The sequence below is a fragment of the Lutzomyia longipalpis genome, chromosome 4 (assembly GCF_024334085.1).
Source record: "Lutzomyia longipalpis isolate SR_M1_2022 chromosome 4, ASM2433408v1".
In the NCBI taxonomy this organism is placed as follows: domain Eukaryota; kingdom Metazoa; phylum Arthropoda; class Insecta; order Diptera; family Psychodidae; genus Lutzomyia; species Lutzomyia longipalpis.
Window position 1 is genome coordinate 11,097,626 of NC_074710.1, and position 13,853 is coordinate 11,111,478.

Genomic DNA, 13,853 nt, shown 5'->3' on the forward strand with positions numbered 1-13,853 from the left:
TTTAGAGGCAATGAATAAATCCACGTGCATTTCCTTTTTGTATGTATTTTATATATCTCGCGTATAGCTTTCCCTGGAGATCTTCCTCGTTTTAGTATGTTATGTGCATATTTTTGAATAATTTCTCACATCCTCGTATGCACATCCTGGGAGCTCTCGTAACGGGAAACTCCTTGGACGCTTCCTTTGGATGCAAATTAAATGTAATACCATTGTCAGTAACACACATGTTTAACTTTCTCATTTTTCCGCACAATTCTTATGCAATTTTCAATGTAATTTCTCGAAGGAAGTTGAGCTTTGTTGGCGAATGAAGTGGATGAATTGTGGAGCTTTTGTGGGTGAATACAGATACCACTTCACATTTACCTCTCGCGTGAATATGAAAAGTTTCTCGTAAGTTGAAAATTTATCCCGTTTAAGATGTGTATACTTTGAATGTAGAGGGAGAGAGGGAGAGAAATCTTTTGTGAATCTTGCAGCAATATTGGAAAGTCATTGTTGATGTTTCCCATCATCAGATTTGGTCAGCAACACAATTCCCATTTTATACACAGAAGAGGAGTCTCAAGGACTTCATGCACATCTTCACTTGAAGATCCCTCTATTTTCCCAGACAAAATGATAAACTTTCCCTCTAAGGATTAAACACTCAAGAAATCCTATTATGGATGAGAAAATTCCCTCTTGCGCACACACAACATTCATTTGGGAACCATTAATCAATCACAATTCTTAATAAAAATCACCCACTCAAGCCACCTCCCACACCACGCATCTCTGCATTTTGGTCGTGTCAGGAACACACCCCTTTAATGGGGTGAGACATTGAAGTGTCTCGATTTTTTTTCAACACTAAATTCACCTTTCTCAAATCAATAAATATTAAATGTTGCACACACGACTCAGGGGTTGATGGAGATTCATATTGACAGACCAAATGGAATTTTTATTCCGGAGGAATTTTCTGTCAAACCTCCATATTCTTTAATATCATTTCCCATCTTTCTCCGGCGATTCCTTTTCAGCACAGGAACTCACAGACAGTATTATGAGAAGCATATGAGAAGGGAAATCCTCCCACAATTTCCGGACTATTTCAGAGTATTTCTATATAGCGGTTAGTGAAAATTCACTGAGATTTGGTGTTAAAGCTCGTAGTTTTATTTTAAAGGACATTCTTCGTTTTTTTGTATGAAAATTACATGGAAAATTTAAAGACTACATGGTAGCTTTTTGCTACATACCTGATACCCTGAGCTTTTTATCTGAATAACCTATGTACTATTTAGTTTCTGCTGCAAATAATTGCAAGCTTGTAATTGATCAATTTTCTGATCGTTGACACCGAACTAGAACAATTTTTACAAGACTGTCCTACTGCACCTCCTGCTATTGATTAACAAGCTAAAACAGAGAATAAAACATCAAGTGTTCAAAATCATTTTATCCTCGGGGCTATCGTGGATTAAAATAAACCATAAAGAGGACTTTTGAACAAAAATCGTGAATCCTCTTGGTTCATGATGTTACATTTTCACCATACATGGTATATTGCGTTGCATAGAAATGGGACGAAAAGCAACTACCCACGCTAAATAAATCATGAAAAAATTCACTGTGCTGTTCATATGCAATATGGGGAGCTTTATTGGAGCTTTTGAAGTGTTTGAGTGTTTTAATTTCCTCTCGCACTAGAAAATTAATTAAATACCATTTCGAAAAGATAAAACATTAGATTTTTTCAAAAAAAATTTTATTCTCTTTGTATATTTTATTTATTTTATAGGTGAATAAGAAATTAATTATATGATTAAATAGCTTTGTGAAATGATTGCCTTCTCAAATCATTATCTTTAAAATTGAATTAAAAAAAATCGACTAGCAAGATTTTATTATTCTCACAACCAACTAATTAAATTTTATATTTTTAATCATAGATTTGGTTATTTTTAGTGTGGTACACAGCATAGAAAACGTGCTTAAGTCCCATTAGAAATCAGACAACTTGGGCAACTTATCATAAAATTAACTTAATTCTAAAGTAAGTACATTACTAAAACGATTACAATTCTTGTAAAAAAATCAAATATATTTCAGAAAATTTGGAAAATTTCTCTATTTTTGACGGAAAATTGAAGAAAAATCTAATTCTTCAGAATGGCATAATTTCTCTGATATGTTCCGTTCATTCTAAATATTCTTTAAATTTTTTTTAATCGAAAAATTTAAAGTTAAAGTTTAAAAGTGTTCAAAGTTCACGAATGTGCTGATTCTGTTCGAAAGATCACCCCTCTACCTGCATCCAGTGTTACCATATCACCTGTCCGGAAGTAGTCTGTTGACCCTCGAGCAGCCACAATACACGGTAGACCATATTCTCTGGCTACAACAGCTCCATGGGAAATTAGTCCACCGATTTCCGTCACAACGGCACTCAGCATGGGAAAATAGGGGCTCCATCCGATATCAGTGCTGTAGGTAATGAGAATGTCGCCAGATTGAATTTGATCCACTTCGGCGAAACTCTTAATTGCACAGGCACGAGCAGTGATTAGTCCAGGGTAGACTGTTGTTCCTTGTACAATACATTCACCACCATCTGGTGGTGTTGTAGCTTGATGATTTATGGGGCGTGGAATCCCTGTGGCGAGTTCTGGGAACTGAATATGCTCCCATTGGGTGAGCAATCGTCGTCTGCGTGAGGCTTTATGTACAATACGTGCATCCCGGCGCCGGAGAAGCCTTTCAATTTCCGCAGGAACAAGGTAGAATATCAAATGGAAATCCGGTAGGCGCCCCTCGGCAACCATAAGACGTCCCAAGTGCCGGAAACCCATTCGAAATTCATTCACAACGGCTATTAGGTTGCTCTTGGATAATTCGCGGCGTTGAACGGACTTCTTGAGAAGACTCACGAGACGTCGTAGGAAGAATTTACTGAGTCCCTTCTTGGGTGATCGCAACTGATCTACAATATCACGACTATCCTCGGTAACAGCTGCTGTGGGAGCCTTTCCAAAGCGTACATTGGCTTGGATCATCTCAATGACAATCTCCGGCCGCATTCCCCATGTCTCTGTGGCGAGATCGAATTCCTTGAGACCTCGATGATGATTCTTGGCAATAAATTCCACAAATAATTTATGAGCTTCCCGGCAGTTTCGTTCGAGCCAGCCAATTGCATCCTTCGGTGGGATTTTGTGGAACTCCTCTGCTTTTCCAGTTGTGTAGATAATACGTCCAATTTCAGCTAAACTTTTGGGAATTTCTGCAGATTCCACCTCTTTGCTGCACTTGAGCACAATTGCTAAATCATTGAAGTGATCTTCGGTGAATGATTCAGCTCCCTCCACCATGATCATCATTAGCACCACCTGTGACAGCACAGAAACCTGGGAGACAATGCCATGAATTCCAGACATTTCATACAGTTGCACCATATTCTTCGTGATGTCCTCGTAGAGTTCACTAGCCGTGGAGAATCTCTCAAGACTTTCTGGGGAATATTCATTGCGGAATGAGTTTGTCAAGGACACCCCTCTGGCGGATCTGCTGCCATTATTGAAGAACTGAACGATGGTCTTTACCATCATTTTAAACTTTATCCAATTCCCAGTGATTCCTCTTCGATGAATCCCAATACTGATGCAAAAAAAATCATCCTGAATTACTTTATCGTTTTACATGAGAATTATGCGTCATAGAAAGAATAAAATTCACCTGAGAACTTCTTTGGTGATAAAATCCCGCCCAAGAACAGCCATCCCGAATACTTTGTGGAGCATGCTAATTTTTTCGTCGGGCTGCCGTAGGAATAAATTGTACATTTCAAAGCCCAACTGGTACATGGTTATCCAAAAGACACTGCAAGATGAGAAAATCCCTTGTTAAAATTCCCATGTGGTAGTTGGAAAAAAAGTTCTTGGTTTGTGATGATTATTCAGAAATACAAGTGTCGGATTACGAAGGATAAAGTCCCCCACCTAACTCTACTTGTTGCGCACAGGGGCATTTATCTGGATAGTTTACTTGAGTTTTTTTAAATGTTTTTTTAGTCAATGAAATTTTCATTTAACTTTTCCTCATTAGAAAAAAAATCTTTGTCGGAAATTGTGTTAGAAGTGATTTACGTAGCATTCTGTTTTTGCAAGATATGATCCCTTTAGCATGCTCTTCATGTTCTTTGCTTAAAAGAACAATGATATTTGTGGGTAAAATATTCATGAAACTTACTTGAACAACCGCGTGGAAGCTTTGAGACCTGTGGCACCTGTAAAACTAGCCTCATCAATCATTTTGGCTACAGTGAAGAGGGAAAGTGGAGCGGTGCATCCGGGAAAAACTTCCTGTACATTGGCCGTCGATCTTGCATCCTGTGGACTCATTATGGGATAATCAAATTCATGAGCCAGCTCCCAATCCGTGAAAGCATCCAACGTTGTAATAGGACGCGATTGAAGGAGGTAAATTTTCCCCTTGAAAAAAAAAATGGAATCTTTTCAAATAAACTGTTAAGGAGATTTTGGTTGAAATTCACTATTCAGACAGTCTTAAGTTTTCTTAAGTTTCTTCAAGGTTTCTGAAGATTCTTTAAGTTTTCTTAAGAATGTCTTAAGTTTTCTTAGATTTTCTTTAAAAAAAAAAACTCGAAATTTCTCAGGAAAAATGTGAGATTATTAGGTTTTCTTAAGTAAAACTTAAGATTTCATAAGTAAGTCAAGCACAATGCATATTTTTGATGATTTTTACGAATTCCAATGTCCGAAAGCGATCAGTCTGACTGAAGAAATCTTAAGTTTCTTTTAAAAAAACTTAAAAATCTTAAACATTTCTTAGAAAATCTTAAGTTTTTTTCTTAAAAAATTTTATGAAAACGTAAAGAATCTTAAGAAAACTTTAAGAATTTTTAGAAAATTTAAGTCTTTCTTAAGGAATCTTAAGTCTGCTTGAATAGTGAATTTCATTCTTTCTTTGAATGAGCGTTCTTACATCAAATGTTGCCCATTCAATATCTCTTGGATTCCCATACATTTTTTCCAGCCTCACACCAATTTCCGTAAATTTCTGAATAAGTTTCTCACTCAAGGTAGTTGATGTCTGAACATCCTCGTCGAGGGGAATCTTTTCAACTTCTTGTCCATTTGATGCCATCTTGATCTTATATCCTTTCTTCCCAACTTTTGTCTCTACCAATGTGAATTTCGTGTCGTGGTAGTTACGCTTCACGACAAAGACATCCGGATCAACTTCACCAGATACCACGGATTCGCCTAGGCCGTAGTTTGATGTAATGAGCACATGACTGGGATTTCCAGTTGACGGGTGCCGCGTAAATAGGACACCTGCTACATCAGCAGCTACCATTTGCTGAACAACCACGGCCATTTCTGTAATGATTGGTTGGATATTCTGTCGTCGGTACTGGACACTCTGGTACGTGTACAGGGAGGCCCAACACTTGACGATTGAACGATGGATTTCATCAACAGTCGACACACCAAGGAAGGTTTCATTCTGACCAGCTGCGGAAGCATCACTACCATCCTCACTTATACCACTACTTCGAATAGCATACCTCATCTCCCGGACAATTTCAAAATCCCCAGAATTCTCCTCACATTCACTCTGTATTATCCCACCGAGTACTTCCTCAATTGCAAGACGAATTTGCATCTTTACGTCCATACTTTGGATTTTTGCAACAACTTCCTCACAAACTTCTCGGAGGTTCCCTTTGATTTCTTCCCCACAAATTCCCACAAGTCTATCCAGCAGTCGTCCTAGGTCTTGATCACCATTCATCTGTTGCCGATATGCTGATGATGTTACCACAAATCCCATTGGAACGCTAAATGTGCCATTGTCTGTGGCACATGTTAGCAATGCTAAGCTAGCACCCTTTCCCCCTGCTACAGCAACACTCTGGGCATCTATATCGGATAGCCGTACCACGAGTTTTCCCGGATTGGGTTTTATTTCTTTGTACCTCAGCTTCCGGATGCGCGGTTCTTCACGTTGATGCGGTAGACTAATGTCCATATATGATTCGGGGTAGTGGAGTTGTACACTCCCTCGTCCAGGAATCCCATTTACAGTGACCTCAAATGGAACATGGTGTGAGAACCACTCTAGTGGACGACCACCCTGGAGAGGGAGAATTTTCTCAGGAAGAAAGTGCAAAACTACAGTGAAAGTTCTCCCAGCACCTGCCAAAGGGAATCACTGTGAGCTATGTATAAAAGTATAGACAAAAACCCACAGAGAAGTGGGAAAGTTTCTCAAACTCACCGGAAAATCTGAACGTGAAGCCTCTTGGGAGACTTGCTGGATGCTCAGCAAGAGTTGAAATGTGGAAATCACTCCAGTCGATGGGATAAACTTCCCCACAGGGTAGACGCACCAGTCCTGATTGAACGCTATAAATACAATGGAGATTTGCATAAGATACACTAAAAGAGATAATTTTGTGAAAAGGGAAAGGGAAATGTTGTGCAACAATTTCCTCCTAATTGCTTCTTCATCTCACAAATTTTATAAGCACTTAAGCTTGGAAACTTTATCAATGCTCATCATGTTATTCTGTACCGTGATCTTTGTTAATTAGTTTTCATGCAGAAATTCTATTTATTTCTAAGTCATGGAGTGAAGTGGATTAGAATAGAACCTTTTGATTTATTTTATAATTTTCTCTGATTTTTTTTGAAGTCCTCTTTTCATTTTTTTGTTAAATAATTTATTTTAAAAAATAAGGAAGTTGCACAAAAATTTTAAAAATTTCCTAAATCGGTTTTAAGCGTATAATGTAGCCGTTATGGAAATGCCTGAGATTACAGAACATATAGATACATAAAAAAATCACATGTGAGAAAATTGATAGCTCAGAGTTGTTATCACGATTGAAAAGCAAAAATATGCTGATGCGTGAAAAATGTGTGAGAGAATATTCATATCATTTCATTTCACGTTATGTGGAAAATAATAGAAAAAAAGATAGAATAGAAAATTTTCGTCGACTTTTAAATGAAATTTTAAAAAAATCTAGATTAGGTATTAACAGGAAACTGATGTGGCAGACTAACTTACTGCGTGAGTCCTTTGCTAAAACTTTTCGTATTTAGGGTAAAAATTAGCCCATCGTAGCAGGAAACGAGGAAATTTGCAGTACGGTGGATGTAGTCTGTTCTCTCGATGCCCCAACGTTTTTCACGAATTCCCGGAAGTACCACCTCTTTTGGGGCACTTTCGCCAATTGTGATCTGCCCCCGTAGAGATCCAAACTGATCAACACCCTGAATACTCATTGGCACCATATTGATCCACTTGCCATCGAGCCATGGCTCTGTGGCAAGTGCCGAAGCCATCATCTTTGGACTCCAGTTCCATGGCCATGAAAGGGGTTCATTGGCAGCACCCCAGATAAAGTTGAATCGCACGAAGATCAAATCATCGTCATGTACTTCAGCGGACCATGTCTTTCTTATCTCACGCCTCAGGTAGCCAGCAAAGGTAATTCGCCAGTTGGAATTCGGTACAAGGCACTCATATCGCAGACCAGCTGCTTCGAAAGCTTCCTCGGTGTTTGCACTGGAGATCCTCGTATCGGGATGCTGGGGCAGCGTCAGAGTTTCCCCACTTTCGAGACGAAGACTCAAAATTACATCAGCTACACGACCTTTTCTCCGTGAAATTTTTACAAGAAGCTCATTCCCCTGCGAGTCAGTTCCGTAAAATTGTAAACTTTCAACACCGATGTCCTTCTCAATGGCATGTACCTCATCATCGGGATGGCTGATGAAGAATTCTTCACCGGGATCTTCCTCCTTAAACCTCTTTCGGAGTCTCCTTTCTGCCCAGCGCTGTTTCAAGAAGAAATTCCACCCTGGTAGCGTGTAGTGTCCACTACGATGCTTCTTGGAGCGTCTATTGAAGATAACGACGAAACCCACGAATGATGCAGCCAAAATTCCAAGTGGTTGCATAAGAGCAAGCACATCCATCGCTGTGTCTGCTTTTTTTTAGCACCTAAATTAACGAACCACCTGTTACGCCAATCACTCACAAACTACCTCACCGTATCGATTCGGGCAGAGAGTTATGAGAAAAAATCCAACCTTGGGTTTCACCAGGTTTTGTAATCTCTGTAGACCCAACACCAACAATACACCTTTCCCACACACAGTGGCACCGCACAGATACCCAATCGCACTACAAATTGAGAGTATGTCCGCAGAAGTAAACTTTTCTTCGCACCTCTTGGAAACACTCTTGCCTTGTCCATCTTTACAGTCAGCAGTCATTGTCATGATTGTACAAAGCCCATTGATAAGGTCCAACTTTGAAATGATAACAAACGTGCGTATCTAAGCCGAAAAAAAAGAAGAAAAAATCTCTCAGAATGATCGGTGTTGGTGGTTGCTAAACATTTCTCCGGCACCTACGCAAACCAATGCGATCACCTGTGATCGTATACTATATAAAACTACATAATATTCACATTCATTCATAAAAACTGAAACTAGATATTGATGTAAATTGTTTATTCCGTTTATTCCCTTCATTTAACAACATTAACTGAAGCTTATGAGTGATGGTTGCGAAACTTCTCCGTTGTTTTATTAGGTAAGTCCTTCAAAAGGTTTTTTTTCCTATTTCTTTTTTTATTTATTTAAGATCTTACAACTTTCTCAGCTTCAGTTAATGTTGTCAAATGAAGGGAATAAACAAATATGTGTAACTGGCTTGACTTTGTACTATTATGATACAAAAAATGCTCTAGCTAGATTGTAAATATATTTAGTTAACAAATTTTGATGACTAAAATCGAGACAAAAAAATAATTTCTTTAAAAATTAAATAGGGTATGGTTGTAGAGTCAAAGGACGTCAAAAGTAATACCTAAACAAGTTTTAATTGATTCTTCTTTTGCTTGAATAATAAATCTAGTCTAGAATGGAAATTAAATACAGAAAAGTCTTAAAAAACTACATAAATCTTTCAATAAAAATAAATAAAAAATGTTAGAAAAGAAATATTACTTAATTGAAATGTAGGTAAAGCAAAAATTAGCCGCTTGGGCTCTCAAAGTATTTATAACTTAAACAGGGTCTAGCTAGATAAGGGTATCAGAATTTGAAAAGTGTGGCAGTCACACTGAGTATTTCAGACGGTAGAGATGCCTCTAATCTGTGAAAATATTCCCAAAGGGGATTTAGTGCGAAAGGCGGAGTACCTTGGAATAAGCGATTTTATTCGGATCCGCCATACACGTCGTCCCAATGTCCCTGTTGCTGATAAATGGTGCCTCAGATCGTACTTTTTGCCCGCCAGGTATCGTCAGAGTGTTCAAACCATTGAGAACTACCATGTTCGTCCTGATGATGTGTGGGTGGTTACATTCCCAAAATGCGGTACAACCTGGACGCAGGAGATGGTGTGGCAGATTTGCAATGATTTGGATTTTGAGAAAGGAAAAGCTCTTACACTAAACATGAGATTCCCTTATCTTGAGTAAGTTCAAGTTATCTTATTACTTTACTTTTTCGATTATTAATCATACGATTATTGCGTTCACTTCAGATTAGGTACAATTGTACATGAAAAATTCAATATGGATTTCCTTCCAATTGTGGAAAAAATCCCCTCGCCTCGTTTCATCAAGAGCCACCTTCCTGCTCCACTCTTGCCCAAGGAAATCTGGTCCGTTAAACCGAAAATTATCTATGTTGCAAGGAATGCTAAGGATACCGCTATTTCCTTCTACCATCACTACAGAAATCTTCAACAATATCGTGGCTCCTTCAGTGATTTCATGGATATTTTCCTCAATGATGCCAGTAAGGACATTAAATTTTCAACTGATAAACAATAGTTGTTAATTTCCGATTATTTTTAGCAATTTATGCTCCATACGATTCGCACATAATTGATTTCTGGAACATGAGGAATGAAGAGAATATTCTCTTCATTACCTATGAGGAAATGAAAAAGGATCATCCAAATGTAATCAGAAGGGTTGCAGATTTTCTCGGAAAATCACTCACAGATGAGCAAGTAGAAACCCTGGCTGATCATCTTACATTTGATAAAATGTCTAGTAAGTCTCAGGTCATACCTAGAAAGAAATCCAAGAATTCTTAAATGTAAAAAAAAATCTTAATTGTGATACATTTCCAGAGAATGAGTCAGTCAACTTCGAGGAAGAAAGGAAGACCTTTGATAAGATGTTTAATATGAAACATGATCAAAAGGACAACGATTACAACTTCATCCGAAAAGGAAAAGTCGGGTCGTACCGTGAAGAAATGACACCAGAAATGATTGAAAGGTTCGATGCGTGGATTCAGGAGAGGATGGAAAAATATCAAGTTGATCCTGAACTACTTGAAGTTTTCATTCCTACTAAGGAAGTAAATGGAGCAAATGGAGTATAAGATGAAAAAATCTGTTACATTGGTTTCTGGGAAAATAATATAATTTCATTGTGAATTGTTATCCTGTTCTTTTTTTCTAACTTTCTCCACTCTTATTAATATATCACTAGCTGTGTATGTTTGTCGAAGATTTTGTTAGGACTTTTAGGATATTTTTTTAAAAACTTTTCTCAAACACTCCTCAAAGTATTCTTTAATGGTTTTCCAATTGAAGAGTACAAAGTCAGCCATAACGCGTTCATTAGTTATGGACATTGGTATTTCACAATGAGGAGACCAATAAAGTCGCTGTAAATTTGAAATAGAAGAAGGCGACCATCTTGAATTTTAAAAACAGTTTAATAATCTGAAAATTCAGTGTCGTATTAATCGATTAGACTTTAATCAAGAATTTTCTATCTTGTCTTAAGGCCATAGAAGCTTTGAGTACGATTTGAAATTTCCTTCTCCATTAGTTGGTCTTTTTTACTTTTGTAAAAGATTGCCGTTAAAGTGTCGGTACGGTAGTTTTGGCAAAACTACCGACAATAACAATTATTCCCTTTGTAAAATACCATGTAATTTCATTCGAGTTAAAGGAAATAAAATAATAATAATAATAATAATAATAATAATAATAATAATAATAATTTAAACTGTAGCCTATATGGTTCTGTTTTCTTTCGAACTTACACACAAGAGCAATGACTCCAATTGCTCTGAATTTGTAAGTCCATTCAATTTCATAGTAACGTACACACTGCAAATTCACAAAGTGGAACACCAACTAATACCATACTTACATAGCGGTGCAGATAATCATAGAAATATACGTAATAAATATTTGACTTTCGGGCCAAGTTGTGTATGATAAGAAATTCAAACATTTGAATGAGAGAGTGCATCAGTCATTGCGAGTTAGTGCGATAGTGAGGATGTCGTTCATTTACGAGAGAGTTCTCGATGAGGAATTTAAAAAAAAGGCAGAATATTTCGGAATCAGTGAATTCATTAAAATTCAAACGAACTCTGATGTGTCTGTAGCTAAGAAATGGTGCCCCCAATCATATTTCTTCCCATCTAAGTATCGCGAAATTTGTCAAGATATTTTGAACTTCAAAGTACGTCCTGATGATGTGTGGGTAGTTACATTCCCAAAATGTGGAACAACCTGGACGCAGGAGATGGTGTGGCAAATTTGCAACGATTTGGATTTTGGAAAGGGAAAATCCATCAATCTCAACACGAGATTTCCTTTCCTTGAGTAAGACTTTAAATTTTTTTTTAGTTCCATTTTAATAAGGAACTTTTCTGCGATTTTTAGCTATGATTTTAAAATAATTTCCTCATTAACAGATTAGAAGGTATTGCAAGTAGTGAGCTTAAATTTGACACTGTGGAATTTACAAAGAATTTAGCATCACCACGTCTTATTAAAAGTCACCTCCCTGCTCCACTCCTGCCCAAAGAAATTTGGACAGTTAAGCCTAAGATCGTTTATGTTGCTCGCAATGTCAAAGACGCTGCTATTTCATACTTTCATCACTATAGAAGTCTTCAAGGATATAAATTTTCTTTTACTGATTTCCTTGATGTTTTCCTGAATGATGCTGGTAATGGATAAAAATTTATAAATTTTTCGCCCCTGTTTTAATTTATAATCTAATTTCAGTTATTTATGCCCCATATCACACCCACATTGTTGATTTCTGGAACATGAGGAACGAAGAGAATATTCTCTTCATCACATATGAAGAAATGAAGAAAAACCATCCAGAGGTAATTAGAAGGGTTGCAGAATTCCTGGAAAAACCTCTTACAGATGAACAGATAACGAACCTGGCTGATCATCTTAAGTTCGACAATATGACGAGTAAGTTGAGGAAATTATAAAAAAAATCAATTTCTTACTTTTTGGATATTTTTTTTTATTCAGAAAATGCATCAGTGAACTTCGAAGAAGAGCTGAATTACATACAAAAAGTCATAAAGAAGAAAAAGGAAAATGATTACAATTTTATTAGGAAAGGAAAAGTCGGATCGTACCATGATGAAATGACCCCAGAATTGATTGCGAAATTCGACACATGGATTGAGGAAAGAATGGTTCAATACCAGATGGATCCTCATCTTCGAGAAATTTTTATTACCAACAAAGAATCTGGTTTCAAAAGTAGCGAGAAATGAGTCTTAATTTTATTTTTTAATTCACGACAATATTTTTAGCTGTGATTCTTTCTTCAAAGAATTTTTAGCTGTGATTCTTTCTTCAAAGAAGCACAGCTTCTGTGTACACTCAAAAATGCAAAGTCGTCAGATCGGGCTCAAACTTGGGATGAGCACGAATTAGGGTCCCCACATTCCAAAAAACGGTGGCGCCAAAAATGTGTCCGGCCGTCCGGCCGTCCGTCCGTCCGTCCGTCCGTCCGGCCGGAATATAACACAATATTGCAAGAGAACGGTAATAGATAGAAACTTGCGGTCAACGGCAAAGTTCATATATCGGGTGGAAGACATCCGATTATGACGTCAGATCCGACCCCCCACCCCTCCGTCCGCCATTTTGAATAACCCCAAAATTTTGTTTTCGCTATATCTCAGCCCCTATTATAGCTAGAGGGCTGAAATTTTTATATGTTGTAGGGGACATCAAGACCTTTCCAACGATGCCTCATTTTCGAAAATCGGTCAAGCCGTTTAGTCAATATGGCCGCCACAATTTTTCATCGAAAATCGACCATAACTCGAAAACGGCTTGACCGATTTTGATCAACTCGGGCTCAAATGAAAGCTTTCAACAAACCCTACAACTCTCTAGAACATCCGAAGTTTCTAAAGTGACCACTAGGGGGCCTAATCTAAAAAACAAAATTTTCGATGAGTTTTCGATGAATATCTCGAGCACCGCTTTATAGAATTGCTTCAAATTTTGATATGTTATAGCAGGCTATAATATCTTTCATCATGCCAAAAATGAAGAAAATCTATGTAGCCGTTCCGGAGATATCGCGTTTCAAAGTTAACATGTCATATCTTGAGTTGCATAAGTCCAGCGCCCCGCGAAGTGAGGCGTTTTATATATACATATACAAATGTAAAGTAAAATATATATAAATGCATAGATATATACATTATATATACATAAAAAAAATTAAAAGATAAAATTATATAAACTGCAAAGATAAAAATTAAATAAAGCATGGATGGAACAGTATAAAGCGAAAGAACGGTAAGTAAAACTTACGGGCTGTGATTCTTTCTTTGTCAGTGAAATGTGAAGATGGCTGAAAATTGAGGATTGGCATATTTTGAGGAAGGCTTTCTCGCGTACCGAATCACAGCCAACGCCCACGATTAAGGCTTTTCACATAATTTCTGCGCGTTGGCTGTGATTCGGTGCGCGAGAAAGCCTTCCTCAAAATATGCCAATCCTCAATTTTC

At 37.5% G+C, this 13,853-nt stretch overlaps 4 protein-coding genes across 4 annotated transcripts in view; 3 read left to right on the plus strand and 1 right to left on the minus strand.

The window, feature by feature from the left end:
- LOC129796090 (zinc finger protein 431-like) overlaps positions 1–13,853 on the plus strand; it is a 382,644-nt gene that overhangs the window by 148,478 nt on the left and 220,313 nt on the right. The window lies entirely within an intron of this gene.
- Positions 1,142–8,205, minus strand: LOC129796030 (uncharacterized). Its single transcript, XM_055837688.1, has 6 exons — positions 7,087–8,205; positions 6,292–6,419; positions 4,993–6,209; positions 4,237–4,478; positions 3,724–3,867; positions 1,142–3,645 (listed from the first exon to the last, which is right to left on the minus strand). The coding sequence occupies exons 1-6, from the start codon at positions 7,998–8,000 to the stop codon at positions 2,259–2,261; spliced, it is 4,032 nt and encodes a 1,343-aa protein (XP_055693663.1). The 5' UTR covers positions 8,001–8,205; the 3' UTR covers positions 1,142–2,258.
- On the plus strand, positions 9,143–10,494 carry LOC129796180 (luciferin sulfotransferase-like). The gene is made up of 4 exons (XM_055837956.1): positions 9,143–9,510; positions 9,580–9,836; positions 9,896–10,096; positions 10,177–10,494. The coding sequence occupies exons 1-4, from the start codon at positions 9,176–9,178 to the stop codon at positions 10,431–10,433; spliced, it is 1,050 nt and encodes a 349-aa protein (XP_055693931.1). The 5' UTR covers positions 9,143–9,175; the 3' UTR covers positions 10,434–10,494.
- On the plus strand, positions 11,270–13,683 carry LOC129796183 (luciferin sulfotransferase-like). Its single transcript, XM_055837959.1, has 4 exons — positions 11,270–11,676; positions 11,769–12,025; positions 12,085–12,285; positions 12,349–13,683. The coding sequence occupies exons 1-4, from the start codon at positions 11,348–11,350 to the stop codon at positions 12,597–12,599; spliced, it is 1,038 nt and encodes a 345-aa protein (XP_055693934.1). The 5' UTR covers positions 11,270–11,347; the 3' UTR covers positions 12,600–13,683.

What these genes read in the sequence shown, in the direction of transcription:
- LOC129796030 (XM_055837688.1), bottom strand. Translation starts at nt 8,000, where the DNA reads ATGGATGTGCTTGCTCTTATGCAACCACTTGGAATTTTGGCTGCATCA. An exon ending in TTTAGCAAAGGACTCACGCA is followed by an intron (nt 6,420 to 7,086) that starts GTAAGTTAGTCT and finishes TTGTATTTATAG; the next exon opens with CGTTCAATCAGGACTGGTGC. An exon ending in TTGAATGGGCAACATTTGAT is followed by an intron (nt 4,479 to 4,992) that starts GTAAGAACGCTC and finishes TTTTTTTTCAAG; the next exon opens with GGGAAAATTTACCTCCTTCA.
- LOC129796180 (XM_055837956.1), top strand. Translation starts at nt 9,176, where the DNA reads ATGCCTCTAATCTGTGAAAATATTCCCAAAGGGGATTTAGTGCGAAAG. An exon ending in ATGAGATTCCCTTATCTTGA is followed by an intron (nt 9,511 to 9,579) that starts GTAAGTTCAAGT and finishes CGTTCACTTCAG; the next exon opens with ATTAGGTACAATTGTACATG. An exon ending in TACATTTGATAAAATGTCTA is followed by an intron (nt 10,097 to 10,176) that starts GTAAGTCTCAGG and finishes ATACATTTCCAG; the next exon opens with AGAATGAGTCAGTCAACTTC.
- LOC129796183 (XM_055837959.1), top strand. Translation starts at nt 11,348, where the DNA reads ATGTCGTTCATTTACGAGAGAGTTCTCGATGAGGAATTTAAAAAAAAG. An exon ending in ACGAGATTTCCTTTCCTTGA is followed by an intron (nt 11,677 to 11,768) that starts GTAAGACTTTAA and finishes CCTCATTAACAG; the next exon opens with ATTAGAAGGTATTGCAAGTA. An exon ending in TAAGTTCGACAATATGACGA is followed by an intron (nt 12,286 to 12,348) that starts GTAAGTTGAGGA and finishes TTTTTTATTCAG; the next exon opens with AAAATGCATCAGTGAACTTC.